At 35.6% G+C, this 24,804-nt stretch overlaps 3 protein-coding genes and 1 pseudogene across 3 annotated transcripts; 3 read left to right on the top strand and 1 right to left on the bottom strand.

The window, feature by feature from the left end:
* Positions 1-2,035: 2,035 nt before the first annotated feature.
* LOC128193257 (acetylcholine receptor subunit beta-like 1) lies at positions 2,036-4,585 on the bottom strand. Its single transcript, XM_052866608.1, has one exon. The coding sequence runs from the start codon at positions 4,498-4,500 to the stop codon at positions 3,283-3,285; it is 1,218 nt and encodes a 405-aa protein (XP_052722568.1). The 5' UTR covers positions 4,501-4,585; the 3' UTR covers positions 2,036-3,282.
* Positions 4,586-11,962: 7,377 nt separating this feature from the next.
* Positions 11,963-13,662, top strand: LOC128156029 (acetylcholine receptor subunit beta-like). Its single transcript, XM_052817987.1, has one exon. The coding sequence runs from the start codon at positions 12,046-12,048 to the stop codon at positions 13,276-13,278; it is 1,233 nt and encodes a 410-aa protein (XP_052673947.1). The 5' UTR covers positions 11,963-12,045; the 3' UTR covers positions 13,279-13,662.
* Positions 13,663-19,549: 5,887 nt separating this feature from the next.
* Positions 19,550-21,434, top strand: LOC128191427 (neuronal acetylcholine receptor subunit alpha-6-like). The gene has a single exon (XM_052863481.1). The coding sequence runs from the start codon at positions 19,550-19,552 to the stop codon at positions 20,708-20,710; it is 1,161 nt and encodes a 386-aa protein (XP_052719441.1). The 3' UTR covers positions 20,711-21,434.
* A 1,782-nt stretch (positions 21,435-23,216) lies between these two features.
* LOC128156030 (acetylcholine receptor subunit beta-like 2) lies at positions 23,217-24,248 on the top strand (annotated as a pseudogene).
* The last annotated feature ends 556 nt before the right edge of the window (positions 24,249-24,804 follow it).

Here is a 24,804-nt window from a genome sequence, read left to right on the forward strand (position 1 = left end):
CATGGCAATTAGTTTCTAGTTTGCATTTGAATTACGCATTTTTTTATAATATGAATTTTTAGACTTTTCCGACAAGAATTTCGAGAAACCCCATATGAATCATGTTGTGAAATATTTAAAGATATATTTCAACTACTAGTATGTATTAGTAATCGAAACAATTCTAAAAATTGTATGGATCCAAGCACTATTGATATCAAACTCTTGTCTCGTTTAACTAGACGCTCGGCTGTCTCCGTTAATATCCGACAAGCAAGAGAACCCCCTCTCTGCTTGTCGCAGATTTACGGAGACAGCCAATCGTCTGGTTGAACGAGACTATATTAACTCTGGCGTAGGTATACATGAGACTACAAAAATATCTAAATTGTTCGTGATATATAAAATTTGACTATTTTCTAAGTGTTTATACATGTAGATAAGTTTCCTTGAAAAACAATGTTTCAGCATACATTACATCGAATTTTTCTATTATTTTCAAGAACTTAGTCTTGTCAGCGGTGATGATTTGTGCTTAGGTCCAAACACTGTTTCACTTTCGGTTTGCCAGAGTAACTGCATAGGAGAGTTGATTAAAATCAACTCCCAAAAAACAAATATTTTTAACAACGAAGAATAGGTCATGCAACGAATCCCCGTGTTTTTTATATTAAATTCGCTCCTGTAGAAAAACTAACATTTACAAAATTAAAATGCGAAAATCAAAATCCGCTGATTGAATCTTGTCAGAAAAAAAAGTTGCCTCAGATTTCCCTCACGAGGTTGAAAGTCATCAACCGCCTTGGATTTGAAATAAAATCCTGAATGAGCACTTACTGTTTCCAAACATGGATACATTGGAATAATTAAAGTTTAAATGTTACTGGCAGTGTAACGTGTAGGGGTAGACTATTTGTCTGACGTTACTGTGGGATAACGGCCTGCGTAGAATCAGACCTCGGAGAACAAAACAGATTGACACAACGTATTTACAAGATCTTGGTCTTCCTGGACCAGGCTATGGATGAAACCGAGCACCGTCTCAATTAGATGTTTCAGATCTGTGGCCCAAACCAATGTCTCAAACCAAGTGCCCAAGCACAAGGCCTTCGTGCTACCTGGTGAGCCTTTAACAGGTCACTTCTCAGTAACAAGGATATCTGCTCTACTACTGGGTCTATACCCAATTTCCCTATAGAGGATATCAACACCCCTTGTAGCCAAGATGCTCAACCAAAGATACCAACACCTGAAAGAGCCCGATACTACAGAGAAGATGCAACACTTCTCTTATCTTATACCCTCTATGTGTTTAGCCTTCCTAGTTCTCTGCCGACCTGTAGCTAACGATAGAGGATGCCAACACCCCATCTCCTTCGAGGACGTAACCGCTACTATAGTGACCAACACTTAACTCGCAGAGAGTACTCACTGACAGGAAGGTGTTTCAGCGTACGCAGGATTTAACCACGTAATCAATCTCTCAAACACTTGGAAGAGCATAATATAGATAAATCGCTCTAGACAATAAATGGATGTTTAGTTTCATCCATGTCATATTTTAAATAAATAATAATGCCTGTATTATACAGAAAACTCTGTTATCTCTAAATCTAACTATTATTATACGATGATTATTATTGTAAAGAAGATCAAATAATATATGAATACTATACAAGCATTTAACTATGTAAATCAATACAACTAAGGGAGGTAACTCTTTCGACAAAAATGCGTGCCTCGCTACAGCAGCATCAGAATGTTAAAACCTATTTGAGTACAGTACGTATTACGGGGCCCTCTCCCACGCACGGGATAATACTGGACCAACCGTGAGCTTATTCTCTCGTTGTTGGACTCAGACTCATGAAACCTTCAACTAGCTAACACGCGTTTAAGTTTTCCGACTTTTATATAGACTTTACATGAAATATACCATTACGTGAGTTTGGTTTGCATCCGACCCGATGGTCTGATTCCAACTAACTATAATTTACACTTCAGAATTATATAAAATGAACAATGGAATAACACGATGAAGGATTAACATAATAAGTACAGATATAAGTTTAATTATCAAAAAGCTATTGATCGAGTAAATCATGACATTTTAGCAGCATGTACATAAAAGGATTAAGAAGATGAAAGATAAAGTGTCAATAAACATAAACAGAAGTCAATTAAAAGATTAACTGTCAATATCTTTGCCTCAGGTGGGATTAAGGCTGCGCGGAATTTAAAACTTTTTTAAAACAGCTCATGCAGTTTAAAACAGCTGTCGAAATTGAGGAAACGTTTCTGTAGCAACTAACACAAAGTCCGAAAAAGTTAATTTACACATTAATTAGATTGAATTTCACACCTTGTCATACGACATAATGTTGCGCATAATGAAGAACAATATTGCGATGTGTAACGTACCAAATTGATATGTGCTACAGACAGGAATAAAGCATTAAGCAAAAAAAAAAAAACAACAACAAAGGTTTAAAGTGAAGATTAAATATCAAAGGTCCTGACAATTCGACCATCTGTGATTCTCGAGGATCTCTTCAAAAAATGAACTTAATAAGGATCGTAATTAATAAATAAGTTCATAAAATGGTACCAATTCTAAAGTTACTGTTATAAAATAAATGACTGGTTAGAAATTCAGTATATTGAGTGAGGAAATAAGATGAACATGTAGATCCATACCAGAATATTTACATTCAGTGTATATTTCCCCTTATGTTTGCATTGGAAATCTGCGACGTTCAATTTTCCATGAATACACTTTGCTAATTCAGGCGCCATGTGCACAGATACAAACTTCTTCACATATTTTGAGCATATTTATTTTTGTAAGATTAAATGAAACTTTCAATCTTACATAACCAATATGATATGTACTTTTCAAAAACAATCATTAATATATATCTACTACTTAATAAAAAAATTCTTCACAAAGTTTCAGGCACTGTATTTTTGTCGTGGAAGCTAACTGAATAACATGTTTTAAAATATGGCTGTTCCATGTATGTTCATATCCCTGACTAAAGCGCAAATAATGGCTATATAGCGGCGATACACAATAGTTCATCCATCAGTAGCAAAGTTTAAATATAAGCATTGAATGGAGGTCGTCGGTCCTATATGACACACCAAGCGGTGCAGACAAATTATCATACTGTCATGTGGTAAATTTTGAATTTACCGGGTGGCAGTAAATACAAAATTTACCACATACCGCTTGGTGTGTTGCAGGACCGACGGCATCCAAAAAGCATTCAATGCTTAATAGGAGAAAAAAGATTGGTCAAATCAGTTTAAACTAATTATTGCCATTAAAACCATATTATTTATCAACAAACACAGAGTAAAAAATATTAGACAACATTTGTCAAAAACCTTCCCAACATCTCTCCAAGAAATGACGTCATCTTCTGCTTCATCCCAAAAATCATCTGGTGGCGGTTTCTCTGCGCTCTTCACATCAATGACTTTAGGAGACGCCTTTCTGCAGGATAGTTTGCATCTGCAGGTTTGAACACATCGTTTAATGCAGATTGGAACACTATCCGTTTCATTTTTGTGATAAATGGCGGAGCCGATAATCGTTGTAGATGTAATCATTGCACCAACTAGAATATCAACGAGAAGTTTATAGGCGAGGAGTGAGACACTGGGCTCGGAGGCCTCGGGGAGACTCTCCTGGATGATGGTCAGGAACACAGCCACGGCCAGGAGAACCGTCACGGAGAAACCCACCCTCTCCCCCGACTCCTCGGGCAGGACAAACACCATGATCTGTAGAAAGCTCATCAGACAGATTGGCAGGATCAGACCGGCTATGTAGTAACGGGACCGTCTCTGCATCTGTAGCTCTATCTGGAGTTCCTGGAAATGGTAAGAGTTAACAAACGTGCTGAGACTGGTGCTGGTTATCTCCCACAGGTTGTTCTGCTCGTATTGTTGTAGATCTGCTTCCGTCCTGCTAGGAGAAAAGTTTACGTCGCTTTGATAATAACCCGGCATGTAGTAGCGGATGACACATGTCTGGGAATCAAATGGATAATAGGTAACATCGGCGTCACAGGAACTCTCTATGAGAGCAGGCGGAATCCAAGCCACTGTGCCACCATCATACATCCTCAGACTCAACGAACTGGAGCCAAGGGGTTTCATGGTTTCAAAGCAGTTCAGATTGACAACATTTGGAACCCATACTGTATCTTGTAAAACCGAGGTTTGTGTCAGGTCGCCACCGTAAGAGTTTTTGTCCCACGCCAAACGGTTGTCTGTCCAAACAAACTTAAACGCTCCGATGACGGACAACCTGCCTTCTTCCTCGTTAAACTCTTTCAAACTGATCATCAGGAAGTCGACATAAATGCTGAGCGGCTTCGACCTGTCGGCCCCCGGTCTGATCGCCTTCTGGTACCCTGTGAACAGGTCGGTGTGTAGCTTTGTCTCTTGAGCTATGGTGTAGGACTCGGTCGGAGAGAGAACGGTCAAAAGGAGCAAGATGGCGGCGAGCATCTTGTCATACACGGAGAAACCCGTCCAACGGTCTGACGATATCTAGGGCTCTGCCGTGGTTTTACGGATAAAGGTTATTTGTAAATCCGCTGTCCATTTATACCTACTGAGGACACGGTGAATTTAAATCACACCCTTCTTTGGGAGCTTTTAATGCGAACATTAAGTGCTAAGTTATTACAAAATAGGGTTCGATATAATTAGTTCAATATATCTAGTTTTCTTCACGTCTCTTGGTATTTGCTTTTACCCAATTCATATCAATGAAATGGAATATCATTTGTATAGAATATGAAAGATTAACAAAATACACACTTGATGTTTCAATAATGGTAAAAGCCCCGACAATCGACTAAAGAAATCTCCTGTGTCTACTTTCCATTCTTTGGGTTAGCAGAATGTACCCATTGTTATTGCATTTTCACTGTGACCGGCATAAACAGCACGCTGATTTTATCCAAGCATATGTAATTGATATCTCATGCATTTTTTGTGGTGTAAATGTAAATTATACCATAGTTCAGGTTTAACGACCTTGGGATTAACCTCACGAGACGAAGTCCAGTCTTGCATCTTTAAAATAAATGTAATACTTTTCGACTTCGTCTCGTGAGGTTAAACCCAAGGCCGTGAAACCCACAACATGGCATAATTAATCAAACCCTTGTCACATCGGGGCTGCGTCCTAAGGGCGATCCTGATGCGTCCCTTAAAATGCAGAACGCCAAGGACAGGTGCTCATAGTAGAGTCCCCTAAACATGCCAAAGGGCGCAACACCGCAACGACATCTTCATCGAACGCAGTAGAGTCGCCAAGAACGCAATTTGACGGCGCGTATTTTGATCATGCGAAAAGTACGCGCTGTGGCTCGGCGTTCTGATACACTCGCAGTAGAAACGAATCGGGGTCGGGATACCACTGGGATATCACTGCGTCACACGAATGTAATGCGCACGCAGTCAGTGCATTGAGCACGTGATGAACGCGAGGTGAAAACTCTTAGCACAGCAAGGACTCTCGGCGAGAGCGTTGTCAATCTGAGGAAGCGCCGTTAAAACGCTTCGGTCGCCGTCTGATCGCCCTAACATCCTTTTCTTGTCAAAAGTTTCATGTAATAAATGATCAATTTTTTCTAAATTTTTCTGCGATTTCATGGCGATTTTAGAAATTTTACAATGCCGTGATACCTTTAGGGGAACGCAACTTGATGTGACAAGGCCTTTGCATGTCAATATTCAAACGCAGTGAATATGTTCTTGTGTTAACAGAATTTAATAGAAAAACACAGTAGAATATAAATATTATTCTTTATAACCGTGTCTCTGTCACTATTCTTTACCAACTTGGATAAATCAGGATAAAAATTCTGATGTTCAGTCGACTTAAAGTGACTGGGAGCTGGAGGTGACACATGTGCTTGACGATACCCCCCCCCCTCCCCCGTCCAATTTAGAACCCCGGGATAGCTGAAGCTTTTTTACAAGAAATTCCTTTAAAGTCATGTGCACAACATTATTTCAAATATCTGAAAGTTATTTGAAAATCAAACGATTTATCTAAAACAACTTTAACCTGCAGGAAAAATACTCCAGAAGTAAACATTTGTCGGTCTCTTTGGTACGATACAATAGCATCCGAAATCAAAGTACTGAAGAACTGACGGAAACATCGATTTAATTGTATTGGCGCGTATTTTATCATTCATTTTATTTTTCATGGGTGTATATTACGTCAATATTACGTCACTGAAAGATGTTGACTTCCATCTCAGTTACCTAACTTGTGTTAGAAAAACTCGCTTGACATGGTGTATGGAGGGTATTCGTGTTCAAAAATCCAGACATGTAAACTTGTAAATCCGAATATGCAATCGTGTTGATGTGTGAGCCTGAGTATGAATGAGTGTAATTCTGATCGTACAACCTAAAAAAACTCAGGGATAAACTCTTTAGAGTTGACCCCACAGACCTTCAATCTAAATTTCCCTACAGATGCTTATTGCAGCTGTAAAATGCTGTTTGTTATTTACATGTAACCTGCTACAATAATACACACTTCCCATCTGTAATCTCTGCATTTGTATTTCCGTTTTCTGAAATTTCACGGCTGACATCTTACAAATTGACAAATGTAAAGTCTACAAGTTTGTTGAATTTTGACATGCGATATATGGAAACAGTGACGTCACTGATAGAAAAAGGCTAGCTGCAGGTAACGGCATGCCGTAATCGCCGGAATAGGGACGAAATAAATAAAAAAAATTATACTTGGTAGGCCTCTAATCGTATTATCTCTGGATAACAACATTTCATAGAAAGTATTATTTTTTGTTACATTAAATTAAGAGACTGGTGTACATTTAATCAAGAGAATGTATAAAAGATGCGAGTAAAGAATTCGATCGGCTTCAGATATCCTCTTAGAACTGAAAAAAAATTAAACGACTTTGTTTGAATACACGTGTATAGCGATATATACGCATTTTTATTCATAGGCGTCGGAACCGGGGGAAGGGGGGGGGGATAGGGGGGCTTACCCCCCCCCCCCCCCACCCCACCCCAAAACTTGTTTTTGCCAAATTAGACCTAACCATTAGGAACATAGCAACAAACAAAATCGTTTCTTAAAAGACTTTAAAGAGAATGAAATATTAATAGTGATATTGAAAATTGGAGTCATAGAAGCTATACTAGCCCCCCCCCCCCCAAACCACCACCACGGATTAGGAATTTCATGATTTGGGGGGGGGGGGGGAATGGGCAGGGAAGATTGGAGTTAAAGGTATACCTCCCCCCCCCCCCCTTCTGGATTAGGATTTCATGATTTTTGGAATTCTTGTCAAGATATTTTATGATTAGATTAGCCCCCCCCCCCCCCTTCCTTTCAATTTGCTTCCGACACCACTGTTATTAGAGTTCATGCAACAAATTGTTAAAGTATAGGCCTCGACCGAATGAAGAAAATATCTCCAAATGCATCCTTATCGCTACCACAAAGTTGTGACAAAGTAGCTCCCGGTCTGACAAAATTCAGATGGACGACCTGGGAGCTACAGTGCCTCCCATTGTAAAACTTCAATTTACGGCGCACAAAAAATATGTGCTAGTTTTTTTTATTATTATTGAAGATTGTGTTATTATTTATCTTTTACTTACACAACAACAAAAGAGTATAAATACATGTAAAGTAACATTAATTTCTCCGCGAAAAATCACCAAATCTTTGCAGGTCGTCTATAATAACAAGAGTAAAGCTTTCAATGTAACAGCAAACCGGGTTTTCTATGGAGGGTAATCGTTTTCAAAAACCCAAACATGTAAACTTGTAAATCCGAATATGCAATCGTGTTGATGTGTGAGTCTGAGTACGAATGAGTGTAATTTTGATCGTATAACCTAACAAACTCACGGATAAACACTTTAGAGTTGACCCCACAGACCTTCTACTAATTTTCCTTACAGATGCTTAATTGCAACTGTAAAATGCTGTTTGTTATTTACATGTAACCTGCTACAATAATACACACTTTCCATCTGTAATCTCTGCATTTGTATTTCCGTTTTCTGAAATATCACAGCTGACATCTTACAAGTTGACAAATGTAAAGTCTACAAGTTTGTCTAATTTTGACATGACCATATATGGAAACAGTGACGTCACTGATTGAAAAAGGCTAGCTGCAGGTAAAGGCATGCCATAATCACCGGAATAGGGACGGAATAGGGACGGAATAAATAAAAAAAAAATATTAGGTAGGCCTTTAATCATATCATCTGTGGATAACAACATTTCATAGAAAGTATTATTTTTCGGAAAATTAAATTATGAGATTGGTGTACATTTTATCAAGACAATGTATAAAAGATGAGAGTAAAGAATTTGATCGGCTTCAGACATCCTCTTAGAACTGAAAAAAATTACATTTAATGACTTTGTTTGAATACACGTGTATAAAGATATATACGCATTTTTATTCATAGGCGTCGGAACCGGGGGAGGGGGGGGGGGCTAGGGGGGGGGGGCTGGGGGGGGGGGGGGGCTTAGCCCCCGCTTTTTTTAGCCAAGTTAGACCTAACCATTAAGAACATAGCAACAGGGATGGTTCACCTTTTTGACAGCCACTCGCCCGCCCGCCATTTTTACTATCGGAAACCCTGTTAAAAATCCTCTCTCAAAATTCTTAGAATTCAGAAGCAATGGAGTAACATGGGACCTCACGGCGGTCTTCGAACCCCATGCCGCTCAAAATATATTTACCCCTTAGGAAATTTCTTGATCCGTCTCATATCTAGAAAAGAGTACGCATTAACTTATATTCCCATTTAAATTACATGTCAGATTTTTTTTTTGAGAAATAAGATATTAGGCATTTCCTTTTAATACCACGAGAATTATATTACGGAAACTAGCGCATTCGTCACTTCGGCAACGATTTTTATTTCTACATGAAGCTCTTCCTGTTTGGTCCTGTTTCAATCATACCTCAATTTTTTTCTAAAAATAATACCAGTGTTTTCGATAGAAAAGGTGTCGTTCATTAAAAGCTTATTGCAATAGTTTAGCTGAATATAACGTTTATTTTTCGTCCATTCCGGCGGTTACGGCATGCCTTTTCTCGCAGCAAGGCAGTTGCCATATAAGGTCATGTCAAAATTCGACAAACATTTGTCAATTTGTATCATGTCAGATGTGCTATTGCCGAGCCTGAAGTTACAAATGCAGAAACTACGGATTGAAAGTGTGCAAAAAAGAAGGTTAAATTAACTAATGTAAACAATAAAGTTGCAAAATGTGCATCATGCGAAGGAACTGAGTCAAATCTTACACGTGTTTATGCCCGAGTTTTATAGGTTACACTATCAGAATTACACATATTCATACTCCGACTCACACATCAACACGATTGCATATTCGGATTTACAAGTTTACATGTCTGGATTTTTGAACACGATTACCCTCCATAATGGTGTTGTAGGTTAACATGTACATTTCAAAACCAGAATGAGAAAGTGATACATGTATATTTACTGCAATATCACCATGATTGTGCTTGTTGGATTTTAAAGCCAATATACAGGTTTTATCGTCCACAAATGACGAAGGAAAAGTAATGTAAAAAAATAATCGGACAGGAATAATTTTCCTCTTTTAATTTGCAATTAATTATTTACATGAATAGTTAATTTTCATCAGTTATTTTTTGTGTATGCGAAATGAAACATGTTGTGTACATGACTTTAAAGGAATTTCGATAATAAATATTCAACAGACTCTTTGCTCTGTGGCATCTTGTTAAGAAACTATAAACAAGATTTTGGTAAGATTGATAAACAGATGTCAGGGTGTGAAATTCAATCTTTCCGACTATTTGAAATGATTGTGTAAATTAACTTTTTCGGACTTAGTGTTAATTGCTACAAAAACTTTTCGTCTATTTTGACAACTTATTAAAAACCGTTCTAAATTCCCAACTGCTTTAATCCCATCGGAAGCACGGTCAGAGATGAACAGTTAATCTTTTAATTGACTTCCGCTTGTATTAACTGTTCTTGGCTTAAGGAGGTATGAGACTGGGTCCAAAATCAAGAGATAATCTCAGGGTTGGCCTAGTATTATTTTTGTACCAGGCGGAGCTTCCCATAATACATGTAATGATAAAACCAATGGTAAAATCTTGAGGCTGTTTTTGTTTATCCGACCAGATTGTCCGTTTCATGAACGGATGGTTAGGACGAGATGCTCATTTCTATTCACTAAATCTGATCTTATGATTCCGTTGAACAGAAATAGATGCTTTGCACGTAGCATGGTAACAAAATGAGTTGTGCTAATAGACAAAATGCAGCCAGTTAAACTCTTATAAATATCAGATTAAATATCATTTAATCTTGAGATATAAAGGTTATCTTAACGGGCAGTAAGGCATTTCAAAATACAGAACACGACGTGTAAGTGAAATAGATAGTTTAATTAGCACTGGTCCTACATTTATTTTCATTCCACAGGAACAAATGTTTTCCTACTGTAGTACAGACCATTTTTTCATGAATTCTAGGAATAATTCATAGGTAGAATAAATATCTATGAATATATCTTTGACCACATTCTTCTATTTTGCACACATATAGACATTCCTCGTTGAAAAAATAGGGACTCTGTTTTGTTTGAGATATCAGAGGGCTTGTTTTATAAGAAGTTCCTTTTGAAAATCATACTGCTAAACCCGTAATACCGACCTTGCCAAAATCTAAACATGTAAATTGAAAGTGTGACTGGTATATAGGTAGAAGATTTTTCGAGTGTACAAAGTTTTAAAGATTTTAAACGGTGCCATCCTCCTTATTAAATAGAACTGTATACATATAAACAAAAGTTTTAGAATTTGATTTTAAAAGCATTGCCTTTTCGAAATGGTCTCATGTCTCTATGTCCTTACAATGGAACGGTTATTTAAACGTACAAACAAATTAGAATTCTATCTGACATGTAGATTTTATGTCTTTCTCCATTTAACAGTTGCATATATTGATTTGATTTATAAATGAACTCTTCATACCATTATCAACGATATAATACCATGTACAATGGTAGGGGTAAACAAATAGTTAAGTAAGAACGTATCGTGTGTATCCCTATCAGAAAACTACAATTACATAAACCTCCTACACATTCAATGTCAACAAGCTTTTTGGTCATGGTTTGAGTTCGCAACGTTATTTCAAAATGCGAACATTAACGGGTCACTTTTTCTAAGCCGCTCCCGCACTGATTTTGCTCCGGTCAAAAGTTAAATAAACCCTAATACTCTCCAACACAAATAATCGATAGTAATATAAAGCGCTGGAATTGATTTTATTTATGCAATGTGTTGCGACAATATATTAAACGTTGTTGCTCAGAGATATGGTATAAATCGTATTAGGTCTGCTAAAAAGTCTTCTGAAGGGTTTTAATAAGACGATGCACGGAATTAGAAACTCCTAAAATGCTTGTTTTATTTTTTTATATTAGCTGGAAAAAATACATAATTCCTAAACCGCGCTCATCAAGGATATCTCAAATTATTTCACTGTCAAACGCTTAATGATTCAGTTCAATATTAGCACAAGGCGATATTTGGGACCATTAGCGGAACAAAAGAATTAATGCTTTGTCCGTAACAGATCAACTTGTTGTTTTCTCTGTTAACTACAAGCTTTACATTTTGAAATGACGCAGAAAAATCGTACCATCACGTGATTAAAAAAATATCAGTGACAAATAATTTATGTAAAAGAACTTAATACATAGAGAAATATTGAAAACAGAGGTATTAACAGATAGGTAATAGGGTAATCTTTGAGATAAATGTATTTAAACCTTTGTTATCAATATTGGGAAAAGTATTTAAACTACTTAAACTTATCCCGCTAAATCTTTGAATGGACAAAATAACAGAAAAAACATGATACTCAAGAATACGACAATACTTGTCATTACAATAAACTGGTAGGCTGAGCGAGACTCTGGTACACAGTATAGGCGGCGCCACGTCAGGGAGAGCGATGAAGGTCATTGTGTTGGTCGTCTGCTCGCTCCTTGGGGTCGGGGGATATACCATCACCCAGCAGACTCAGCTTCACGCTAATCTGTCCTCGGGGTACGATCGGAGGGTCCGCCCCGGGGTAAACCGATCACTCCCGATACAGATCGAGATCAATTTCTACATAGTGAGCCTGAAGGAGTTCTCGGAGGGAGACAGTAAGATCGGTGTCGTGGGCTCCCTGGGCATGGAATGGACGGACTCTCGCCTAGTCTGGAATCCGGCGGATTATGGGGGAGACCTGTTTAAAACTTCTCTCTTTGTTTCTGATATCTGGACCCCGTATATGGTTCTAATGAATCCATACGAGAGAGTTAAACCTGTTCTTTCTAGTGGCATGTCTTGCGCTGTCGTTCTAAATGGCGAAGTATCATGTCTGCCGCCTGACCTGTTTGAAGCTACGTGTGATGCAGACGTTACTTATTACCCCTTTGATTCTCAAACGTGTACTTTAAAATTCTTTGTACCAGGATATTTTACATCTGATATTCTTCTACGACCTGCGTCACCAAACTTCCGCATGGAGTTGTATGAAGAGAATGGACTGTGGTCTGTACTGAGCACTAGGAATTATTATTCTATGAATGTGTTCGGATTTGAGGAACTGCGACTAGAAATAAACATGCGCCGTCGAACGACCTATTACATTGCGAGTCTTCTGTTGCCAATCTTTTTCATGAATTTCATTCAGATCTTGGTTTTTGTGTTGCCCGTGGAATCTGGCGAGAGAGTAGGATTTTCAATCACCGTTCTCTTGGCCGTGGCTGTATTCTTGACTATGATTCAAGATAAACTACCCGAGGCCTCGGAGCCGAATGTCTCATACCTGACGTACAAACTGTTGGTGGATATGCTACTTGGTTGTGCAATGGTAGTGGCAGTGGTAGTGGCAATCAAAATGTACCATAAAACGTACAACCATCAGATATCCGGCAAACTCGGAGCGTTTACGCGCAGGATGAACATTTGTTGCGAGCGGAAACAATCAGCGGTTTACATCGAGGAGAAAGAGAAATCCCCCGTGAAATCCCCCGAGAAATCTCCTGTGGAATGTGTGAACGATGAAGGTGACAGCAACGTTACTTGGAATGACGTAGGAAAAGCTTTTGACAAGTTCTTTCTGATCATTTTCTTTGTTTTTTTGGTGTCTAACAATTGTATCTACCTCGTTGCAATGGCTGCTATAGAAACGTAATTATTTTAGACAAGAAAGCCAAGAATTGTGGTAAGTTGAGGCAATTCTTAGTCGCAACGATATAATACTTCATGAATAATTTTTCCAAGTTTTATTTGTCATTTATATCAATTGGATGACAAAAATCAAGGACCAGTCGCGTTTTATTTCAAAGTAAGAAAGGTGTTGTCACCTTTACTTAAATACTAGTATAGTGTGAATCATTCAGTAGTCAAATTATTCATGTGGGCATTCATTAACGTGTTATTTCTTAGGAACGGATTCTCCTGTCTATTTTACATATGTTCATCGAATGTATCATTACATTGTTCACACCGTGTACAGCCTTCCTCCGTTTGTACAAATGTAAAGTTGTTTAAATATAATATGTAGGTATATAATTTTTCTGCTGTTGGTTTCTTTCCATACCGCTGAGAAGGACAAGAATTTTCCCCATTCCATTCCGGTTTGATTTTTATTTCCGTACTTGTGTTTTAGTTATGAAATTGTTTTTAAATTTTAAATTTAATATTCACTGTGCAACAGTGAATAAGTTATGTGTATACCTTGTTGTATCTAATCATCTCTGTATGCTTATATACATAAAATGAGCTTGATTTAAATGGGTTTTCTAACTTACAAGTATACACTATTGAACCCTGGGATTTTCATTATATACAATTAAAATCACTCTTATGTAAAGAAATCCCATGAGGTTCCACAAAATGATAATTAAGACACACGTTTCTACATGCAATTTACTACTAGTACTGTTATCCTCTCTTTACTTGCCTCTGATGTTCTTATAAACAACATCACCAGTCCTCTTAAAGTTGTTTACATCTAAAAATGGCGATTTTCACCTCAATGTTAATCTACCTGCTTCATTTTCAGAAGCCGGTTTGCGTGTTTCAGAGAAAGTTTGAAACAAGTAGAATGATGATATCAGTAGTAAGTTGCATAAAAAATACGCGAAGCGTAAGGTAATATGTTCGTCCCAAGGGGGCTAATATAATCAATGTTGCCCGAAAACACAGTCAACATTTGTTTTGTTATATGAAGAAACAAACCACAATTTAAGAAAGTAATTGAAAACAGATCGCCATAATTATTTAAGCTTAACAAAGAATTCACGAATTTAATTTTGTGCAAAGTTTGCACAATTGCACAAAGTGCATTTCCAAAATATCCTCAGCATCTAACGGTCACTGGTGATATTCCACCGACCTTAAGAATTAACATACAGATGTTCTATCTGATTTTACTTCACAGTAATTATCCGTTATGATAGCAAACCTTCGCATTGCGCGTCCGTTGTTTACTTGCCTTGACTGACTGTATATTATGACGTCACCTTGTTTTGGAGTCGCAAAGAGTTATTTACGCCATCGTTTACGAATCAACAAATCAGAGGCGATTATTTGAAATAGAGGTAATGTTCTCTAGATATTATTTCTAGCCGGTCAATATCAAAAAAATATTGGCCGGTCAATATGTTTCGGACGAGCTAATATTACAATTATTGACTATTCGTCTATGTAGAGTTATATAGTGAGAATATACCATTGAATATAACGTAAAGGACATGTCGCATGTTTTTCAATTTTCGGAATTTTTAAAATAAAATCATTCTATACTCATTACAAATGAAGTTTATTATCGTTTTCATAAAATACTCTGGCTAATTCGTGAGTTTGAAAGCGATGAAATTCAAATGTCGTGATATGCATATTTTCTCTCTCGATCTACCCGCCATGATGTGTGAAGTCATAGGCGACCTCGAGCGAGAAGGTGCGGTTAGCCATCTTTGTAATCGGATAAGATTTAAACGACAATAAAACTAATTATCACCTATTAAATTGCCGATAACGGGACATGATGGTGATTTTTGCCTCCGGCGGGTGTTGTAGCCGTCAGAAATGGTGATTTGGACTGTTGTTTTTTTAAAGTTTCCCATACGAAAGTATGCGGAAATCTTGCGACAAATATGGGTGTATCTGTCGACGAGAGGATATATAAATAAACATTCAATACGTATATTATTATTTATATGGTATATTTTTGTAATTATAGTTTTCATAAATAAATCGTTTTTATTTTTCAAAAAGAAAAAAAATATGCACAGGGGCCTGTGTACAAAACGCAAGATCATCGGGAAAAAATATAACAAGAGAGGAGCCATTTTGGATACCGCCTCGCTTCATTAGCTGTTTTCTTATTGTCATTGTTAAACTATACGTTCAGGTATGCGTTGGTTTTGTATAAATGATTTCTTCATTCATAGCTCACCCCTGCTGAAATCATAATTTAAAGTACGGTAGGTGAGATTTCTGAGTTTTATTTTTTTGTGGGAGAAGTCAAGAACCGAGTTGTCGATATTGAACATGTTGAATTTTACGCGAGAAATAGACAAAGTTTGTTGATATACATTTATACGTTAATGGATAAAAAAGTACGGAGATTTGATCTTACAGAGAAAAAACAATAATTGAGGAAAACGTTCTTGTCTGCTTTTATAATACATATTTATACAGTGTAATATGAGGTAAACAACCATAGAAAGTTGTGACTATATAGTTACGGCCAAAGAAAAAAACTTTTTGTGCACTACAGTTTTACAATAATGAACATTCTGAGTCGTTAGGAACGCCAAAAAGCAAGACTGTTGTAGAATAAACACCTTTAACCGATTTACTTGAGCTAAAATCCTTACTGAGTTATGTTTACAATGTTTACACGTCGATCAATTTGATCGTGATTGCCGAGTTCATCGTCGCTTCTTCGGCTTTATCATCGTTTTTTATCCGTACTGGTGACTCAAACATGTACGACTGAATAATAAGATTCTTTTAATTTAGTCAGCATGTAAAAAAAACAACGTACACGATGAATAAATGTCAAAGCTATGTAATGGATAAAAAACGAGACAGTGTTGAATAGTTTAGAGAAAACATTCCCTCCGAGGGCCGAAGGCCCGAGGAAGGGATGTTTTCTCTAAACTATTCAAAACTATCGAGTTATTTATCTTACTTAAAAAAATTCCCCCATTGAACCTCCAAGAAACATTGACCCATTCATATATCCAACTGTGCTGTAATGCAAAAGCATCAAGCTCATTTAAGTTTCCAATAGTACCATACACAATAGCCTAACCAAACACACATTTTATTCATGGACGAGTGAACAGGTGCGCATGTTATAGTAAACCATTCCGCTGTACTGAGCAGACTTAAATGTAGATGATGAATTTTTTAACGCAAAGTACATTCAATGTATATAGATCTAGAGGTCTACACTACCGGGAAAGACACGAATACCGTTTGAATAATATTTCAGACTTGCAAGGAGAAAGGACAAATCAGAAATTTGACGAAAATTAGCAGACGATGATTTGTTAAAAATTTTATAGGAGTCTTATGAAGTCAAAGTGCAACAATATTCCCTCTATTGTTAAAACTAAGGAAAAGGAGTGATATGGTTCAAGGTTCAAAGAGGAAGTCTAAAAGTGTTTATGGAAGTGATTTATATGTGACCCCAAATCTATCAAAATTAGGAAAAGGAGATATTTCTGCTGAAATTTCATTTGTGGCTTATCGGATATACATGACAAGATTCTATAAATTTGGATTTATGTTGGAAATACACGTTTTAACATTTTGTCATTTTTATTTTTTTTATGCACTGTTGGATATTTGAATATCCAACTGACGGGCGGTTGGATATAAATATTATCCAACTGCCCATCAGTTGGACATTTATATATCCAACCCATGTTGATTGAATAGTGAACATAAACGTTGACTAAATACAATGGGTGACGTCATAGAAGTTTTTAAAAGGAAGATAATGCTTATCCTACAACTTATTTACAATCAGCTGTTCGAAGAAGGTCGCATGTGACGCTAAATCTAAAGCTACTACTAAACTACTTAAGAAACTATAAAAAAGAATGTGAACAAATGTTTATAATGTAGCTGTTCTTTTTTATAGTTTCTTAAGTAGTTTAGTAGTAGCTTTAGATTTTGTTTTCTTTGTTTTGTACTCATGTAATTTATTTTTTGGTCCTGAAGAAGGGACTGGTTGTCCCGAAAATTTGACATTTTCTATTGTTCGTGTCGTTAGCCATTTTTAGTGCTTTATATATATATATATATATATATATATATATATATATATATATATATATATATATATATATATATATATATATATATATAAAAATATATATATATATATATATATATATATATATATATATATATATATATATATATATATATATATATATAGTTTGAACTATTATTTAGTTATGATGTTAATACAGTATAAAGTTGAACACATGTAGTGACTAAAAAAGTAAAAATTCAAAGTTAAAAAAATGCTTGCTTTACTGGTGGCTTCAGAGGCCAGTACATAATGAAAACAACAGCAGATGTTACAAAATTTTGGAGTAATCAAATTACAACGCAAAAAAAAATCATAGTAATGTCATCTTTCTAAATTTTTGCATACATATAGACATTCATTTAATGTCTCATTTAAAAGTAAAAGAAGTAGGGGTTACATCTCAAAACATTTGAGATATAGTATGAAATTAGGTAATTTTAGGCCAAAATGGAGTCAATGTTTTACTTCTATGAAATATGAGCTAAATATGCCTAAAAATATCGGTAGAAATATCAAAATATTGTTCACATCTGTTTTTCAGAATATCATGAATATACTGCAATACACAAACAATGTAGAAGTTTGGTCTTCGCTGAAAATTAGGAAGCTTAAGTAAGAGTACTCTAAAACTAGTGGGTAATAAAAATTGTTCATTTCCTTCTTGAAAACCTTCCGCCACAAAATATAGTCCCTTACTAAACTCTGTAAAAATGAATTTTTACAAAAAGATTTAATATACTACTTGAATTAATATATGCTGCAGAATTTTTAAACTAGAGGTGACCCAAAATGGCTACCCAAAACCTAATGAGCAAACCTTTTTAACTTTCAGTTATAAGAATGAATGCTGATCTGATTAAGGAGGCTTGGTGTCCAACAAAAAAACCATTAGATCTTCCTCTTATTTTTTGAAGCTCAATACTTTTGTTTAGAAAAGACAAAATCTGTGTTTTAGCTATAAAATTTAAACATTTTATGATATCTTTATACAGAGATCTTCTTCTCATGGAGTTAAATATAATCTAAAAGTGGCCACGACTATTCAGCTCTCTTTAGAGGTAGACACCAGTGATCGACAACAAGACGGGGATATTTAACATATCCTACCCCTCTAGACACCAGTGATCCACAACAAGACGGGGATATTTCACATATCCTACCCCTCTAGACACCAGTGATCGACAACAAGACGGGGATATTTAACATATCCTACCCTTCTAGACACCAGTGATCAACAACAAGACGGGGATATTAAACATATCCTACCTTTTTTGGATCGTACGGACTCTATACAACTAGTTTTCCCTTGGACTTAAATGTCACACTTTCATTGGTTTAAACGTTGCACATGACTGTCTGTTATATTTTTATGTCCTACTGGGTAAAATTTATTTTCAGCAATATAGCCGACGCTTCGCCTCGCCTTCTATGAATTTGATCAACTCGAAATATTTCTGTAGTCAGCCGATAATTATAACAAAACTAGTAACTAAAAGTGTTATTTTCTTCACTTTATGTTTAAAGTGTGCATGCAACGTTCAATAAAGAACACTTTCAGAAGAGAAACAACAAAAACAGAATATATAAAACAGCTTAGTAGTAAGTTAAAATCAAAGTACTGAAGTACCGACAGAAGTTGATTTTATTGATAAATTTTATGCTAAAATCACTGATATGTTATTTTGCCTGGCAAATACTTCCTCAGCTGTATATGAATAATATTGCGCATATTTTTTCTATTATGATTTTTTTTTGGCTTTTCCAAGAATTCCGAGCGACATGTATAGTATACTAAAACCCCACATAAAGTCACCTAATTTGTCGCAGAACATAGAAACGTACATGCATCATTTATTTAAAATTTCAGGTGAACTGAAACTTCAGGTCAATTCAAATTCTCACGTCTTTCATATTTGTGCGTAAATAATTCATATGGATTTCATTTCATTATATTTTTATCCTTTTATCAGATCATGGCGACTTCCTTTGTTTTGTTTATAACGATTTCATAGATTACATATTTTCAAAACTAAATTTATTGGTTACCAAAAATTTCCTTATATGGTAACGTTAACCATTTATAACACGATCAACTTGTCCACGGGTAACACATTGCATTATTTAAATGAAGAATGAAGGCGTTTTGTTGATTCTTTGTTCGTTCCAATGCGTCGAAGGATACTCAATAAAACAAAAGGCACAACTCCACGCCAATCTCTCCTCTGGGTACGACCGAATGATCAGACCCGGCCTTAATCAGACGGTACCAACAATAATCAACATCAATTTTTACCTGACAAGTCTCGAGGAATTCGCCATGGAGAAAAGTAAGATGACCGTAATGGGGTCCTTTGGTCTGGAATGGACAGATTCCCGCCTAACCTGGAATTCGACTAACTTTGATGGCGACTTAAATCAAACTTCACTTTTTGTTTCCAATATCTGGGCGCCGTATTTTATTCTATTCAATCCGCATCATGAACAAATGCCAATTCTCTCAGGTGAGCAATCTTGCAATGTGTATGCGAATGGAAAAATAGTTTGTTTGCCTTCTGATCGTTTTGTTGTAATCTGCAGTAACTCTATAGATTTTTATCCTTTTGATACCCAGAACTGTACATTGAGATTTTATGTTCCGGGATATCTAGCTTCAGACATCGTATTCCAATCTCTATCACCAACCATTCAAATGGATTACTTTGAAGAGAATGGACAGTGGTTTGTAAGAGACACTAAGAATTATATCAACAGGAATATATTTAATGGGATAAAAGTTGAGGTACTGCAGCTTGAAGTTATAATGCAACGACGAAGCAAATATTACGTCTTTAGCTTCTTGCTCCCAACCATTTATATAAATTTCCTTCAGATATTTGTTTTCATTTTGCCCGCGGATTCAAATGAGAGAGTTGGATTTTCTATCGGAGTTCTCCTATGCGTGGTTATCTTTCTCACCATAATTCTAGACAAATTGCCTGTGTCTCCGGATGTTTCTAAATTTATGACTAAATTGTTGTGGGATATGGTATTTGGCAGTTTAATTGTCCTGGCGGTAGTATTGACGAGCAGGATATATCACAAAGAAGATGCGGTAAAGGTACCGATGTTTATGAAAAAGATACTACGGATTAAAGAAGAAAATACCGCCGTCCATCCAAAGAAAATAACAAAATCTTTGGACAAAATATTTTTGATAGCATTTACCACCGCTATAGTTTTAAACATAAGTTTATACTTTATAAGATGTAAGCTTGCTGGGGCAAATTTGAGTTACTTTTCTTATTAGAACTGTTTTCGTATAACACTGTAAAAGGGTACTTATCATTTCCTTTTATCAAAAATCCACAATTTGGCTATATTTTACAGGGGATTAATGTTTATTAATTAATGTAACTGTATTACATTTAAACATTTAGATTATGATATCCTTTGTTTAAGTTTTCATAATAATATCAATACTAATTTAGATATAACGCATAACCGGTTATAATAAATGAAAAGAATAGACCAAAGACTTAAAAAATGAATTTTAAAAAATTTCTATTGATCGACGTATTAATGTATATAAACTGACCAGAAAACGTCATCAATACGTTGAATTAAACCCGAGGAAAAATACATGCAATGGCTTGTGATATTATTCACTGTGTAGCAAGAAGTTGATATGCACTACTCACAGATCTCTACGCTTTACGATGCTTATTCTGATGACCGATTTCGTACATGTGTTAATTTAAAACCCATCGTTAGTAAATTTGAACAGCAGTGATTCCGTGAAAGTGTAAAGACATTTATGTTTAGTATAATTATTCCTTGAATTGGAACAGCCAGTCTCGCTGTAATGGTTGATTGTTGATCTCAAACAGACGAAATCGTAAGAAGACGCTGACTTATCTATTTTGTGAACTGAATAATGTGTATTGTTTAATTTTGAAGGTTAAACTTTTATTTTTTATTGCTTTTTGTAGAGTTGTATTTTACTTGCTGACAATTAAACAGACACAACTTTACATTTTGTTTGTGTTGTTTTTTTGGGGTGGAAATTCCCGTTCGATAAAAGCGTTAAATCAAAACAATTGAGAAAAGTAGATCCGGCAAAAAGTTTACTGATGCTTTGCTTCGCGTCGGTTGACAATGGTTTTCTCGGGGTGTCAATTTCAACTGTTACCCTCCCAAACAGGCACTATTTATATATTGTCATTCTTTACTCCATCTTCATATATCACGAATTATCCCCGTGGTTATTTTTTGTAACCAATTAACTTCAAAATTTAAATTGAACCATACCAATACTAGTTTTATATTTTTTGTTTATTTGAAATTTAAAAGTTATTTCTTTATCATCTTGACCTCCTCCGCCATGTTAAAAAGGAAATGAAGGCTTGATCTCCACTTTTCACACGTCCTAGAAAAACCTTCCTGCATCTGGGCATTTTTGTGCTTTCTTTGCTTTGATGGGGTTCAATGATTTTCTAAAAATAAAATTCTTGTTGATAAAAAATTTGTTGACTCCACAGCAATTTGATCTCTAGATCAGATCAGCATTTGAAATATCACTTAAAATATTGTCAACAATTTGTTCATTAAGTTTTACTTTGCGCAATGCGCAATTATAGTATAGTAAAAAACGGGTATGTGCAAGACTTGTTTTATTGTTAAAAAGATGCAGTTCATTCTTGTTCATTCTTTACCTGATGTTGTTTAGCATCCAAAACACAGAAAAGGTAATATAAGAAGGAAAAAATTCCAACTGCCCATTCCATGCGTAAAGATCTGGCCAAAGTATCAACTAGGTCTCGGTAAGTTCTTTTTCTCACATAATGGACTTTAATACTTCAGTCACGTAAAAATTATTTCAAAATCATTGCTTTATACGTCTGTGAAATTTCTATATTGCTTTGTTTTTATTTATGTATATAAACCAGTAAGTTTTTTTATAGATCTAATTTGCTGTCTCGTTTTATTGTTGCATTTCCGCATTCATTATTGTCTCTATTTCAACAATTTTTGCATTTTTAAAATGAAATAAAAATAAAAGTAGTTCATGTTATTTTAATGATGAATTCTCCATTCCTTAGTTATGTGACGATCGGAACGCTTGCCTTCTGTTGAGAACAAGACGATATAAAGTTGAATATTCAACCAAAAATAGCATAAAACAAATAACAACATCGGTCAAAAGAAAAATCAAACAAGTATTAACCAATGGTACGATGGCAAATTCGGTACAATTAATGACTCTAAATACACTGGTAATTATATCCAGTATATATATCCTTTACCTAAAAGCCCTCGACCAAAATAAAACTTAAAGGCTTTCGATAAAACACAAATAAATATCTCCGCTATTAGTTACAACTACTAGCATTCAGCGAATAACTTACAGAAATCAAGTTAACTAGTACTGAACTAGTAAACATGAATTAAACTAGCACTATAACTAATAATAACAATTAATTAAACCATATTACTATGAATGTACTTCAGCCACTTAGATACTGAAACAGTACACACCTTAAAATCTGCTACAAGAATGTTCGCGTGTTTCCTCAGCACACACAAAAAAAGGAGAGAGCATCCGTTTCTCTGCGTCCATGTATTTATAAAGTGCCAAAAGAAGACGTTAAATTATAATCAATAATTTACGTTAATTTCATCCCCTTCAAAAGATTATTCAAACCACAATAAAAATAACCCACAAGTATTTTATAATAGATAGAAACAAGTTAATAAAAATCCACTACAATGTACTTCGTTATAAAAATAGAATACAGACCTATGGGTAATTGTATGTAGAGAATGGACTGTGATCTGTACTGAGCACCCGAAATTATTATTCTGTGAATGTGTTCAGATTCGAGGAACTGCGACTAGAAATAAGCATGCCCCGTCGAACTACCTAATACATTGCGAGTCTTCTGTTGCCAATCTTTTTCATGATTTTATTCAGATCTTGGTTTTTGTGTTGCCCGTTGAATCTGGCGAGAGAGTATGATTTTCAATCACCGTTCTCTTGGCCATGGCTGTATTCCTAACTATAATTCAAGATATACTACCAGAGGCGTCGGAGCGAAATGTCTCATACCTGACGCACAAACTGTTGGTGGACATGCTGCTTGTTTGTGCAATTGTGGTGGCAGTGGTGTTGGCAATCAAAATATACCACCAAACGGACAACCAGCAGATATCAGGCAAATGCAGGGCGTTTACGCGCAGGATGAACATTTGCTGCAAGCGGAAACAATCAGCGGTGTACAACGAGGAGAAAGAGAAATCCCCCGTGAAATCTCCTGTGAAATCCGCCGAGAAATCTCCCGTGGAATGCGTGAACGATGAATGCGACAGCAACGTTACTTAAACTGACGTAGGACAAGCTTTTGACAATTTTTTCTGATCATTTTCTTTGTTTTGTTGGTGTCTAACAATTTTATCTATTTATCTTTATCTATTTTATTTACCTCGTTGCAATGGCTGCTATAGAAACATACTTATTATAGACCAGGAAGCCAAGAATTGTGGTAATTTGAGGCAATCCTAAGTCACAACGATATTATACTTCATAATTAATGGTTTTCAAGTGCATTTTATTTGTCATTTATATCAATAAGATGACAAAAATCAAGGACCAGTAGCGTTTTATTCAAAGTAAGAAAGGTGTTGTCACCATTACTTGAATAGTCTGAATCCTTCAGTAGTCAAATTATTCATGTGGACATTCAATAACGTGTTTTTCCTTAGGAACGGACTCTCCTGTCTATTTTACTTGCGTTCATCGAATGTATTATTACATTGTTCACACACAATCAATGTATAGTCTTCCTCCGTTTGCACAAATGTAACGTTGTTTAAATATAATATGTGTGTATAAAGTTTTGTTGCTGTTGTTTTTTTTCCATACCGTTGAGAAGGACAAGAATTTCCACCTTTCCATTCTGGTTTGATTTTTATTTCCATAATGTGTTTTAGCCATGAAATATTTTTAAATGTACTTTAACTGTGCAAAAGTGAATAAGTTATGGGTATACCTTGTTGTATCTAATCATCTCCGTATGCTTATATACATAAAAATTCAATCAATGATATTTTTTAAAATTAAAAGCATTGTATTATGATATATTTCCATTTTAGTATCATGTCAATTTTTTATACTAAAAATGGGTATCTTCTGTGTCTTGTACCTGATCATCACACAACGATTCAGTTAAACCAGACCTCCTCAATATGAATCAATGAATAAAATTGCAATGTTTACCAAGGCAAAAACAAGTAGTTCAGTTGATTTTCGTATTTTCAGTGTTAAAACTAGGTATCAACCTTATCTTATTTATTTAAATTAAAAATTTACGCAAAACAAAAACGTTAAACGAGTAATGTATGCAT

This window comes from Crassostrea angulata, chromosome 7 (assembly GCF_025612915.1).
Source record: "Crassostrea angulata isolate pt1a10 chromosome 7, ASM2561291v2, whole genome shotgun sequence".
Taxonomy (NCBI): Eukaryota; Metazoa; Mollusca; class Bivalvia; order Ostreida; family Ostreidae; genus Magallana; species Magallana angulata.

Excerpts from the sequence above, each read along its gene's own strand:
- LOC128193257 (XM_052866608.1), bottom strand. The coding sequence starts at position 4,500 with ATGCTCGCCGCCATCTTGCTCCTTTTGACCGTTCTCTCTCCGACCGAG.
- LOC128156029 (XM_052817987.1), top strand. The coding sequence starts at position 12,046 with ATGAAGGTCATTGTGTTGGTCGTCTGCTCGCTCCTTGGGGTCGGGGGA.
- LOC128191427 (XM_052863481.1), top strand. The coding sequence starts at position 19,550 with ATGAAGAATGAAGGCGTTTTGTTGATTCTTTGTTCGTTCCAATGCGTC.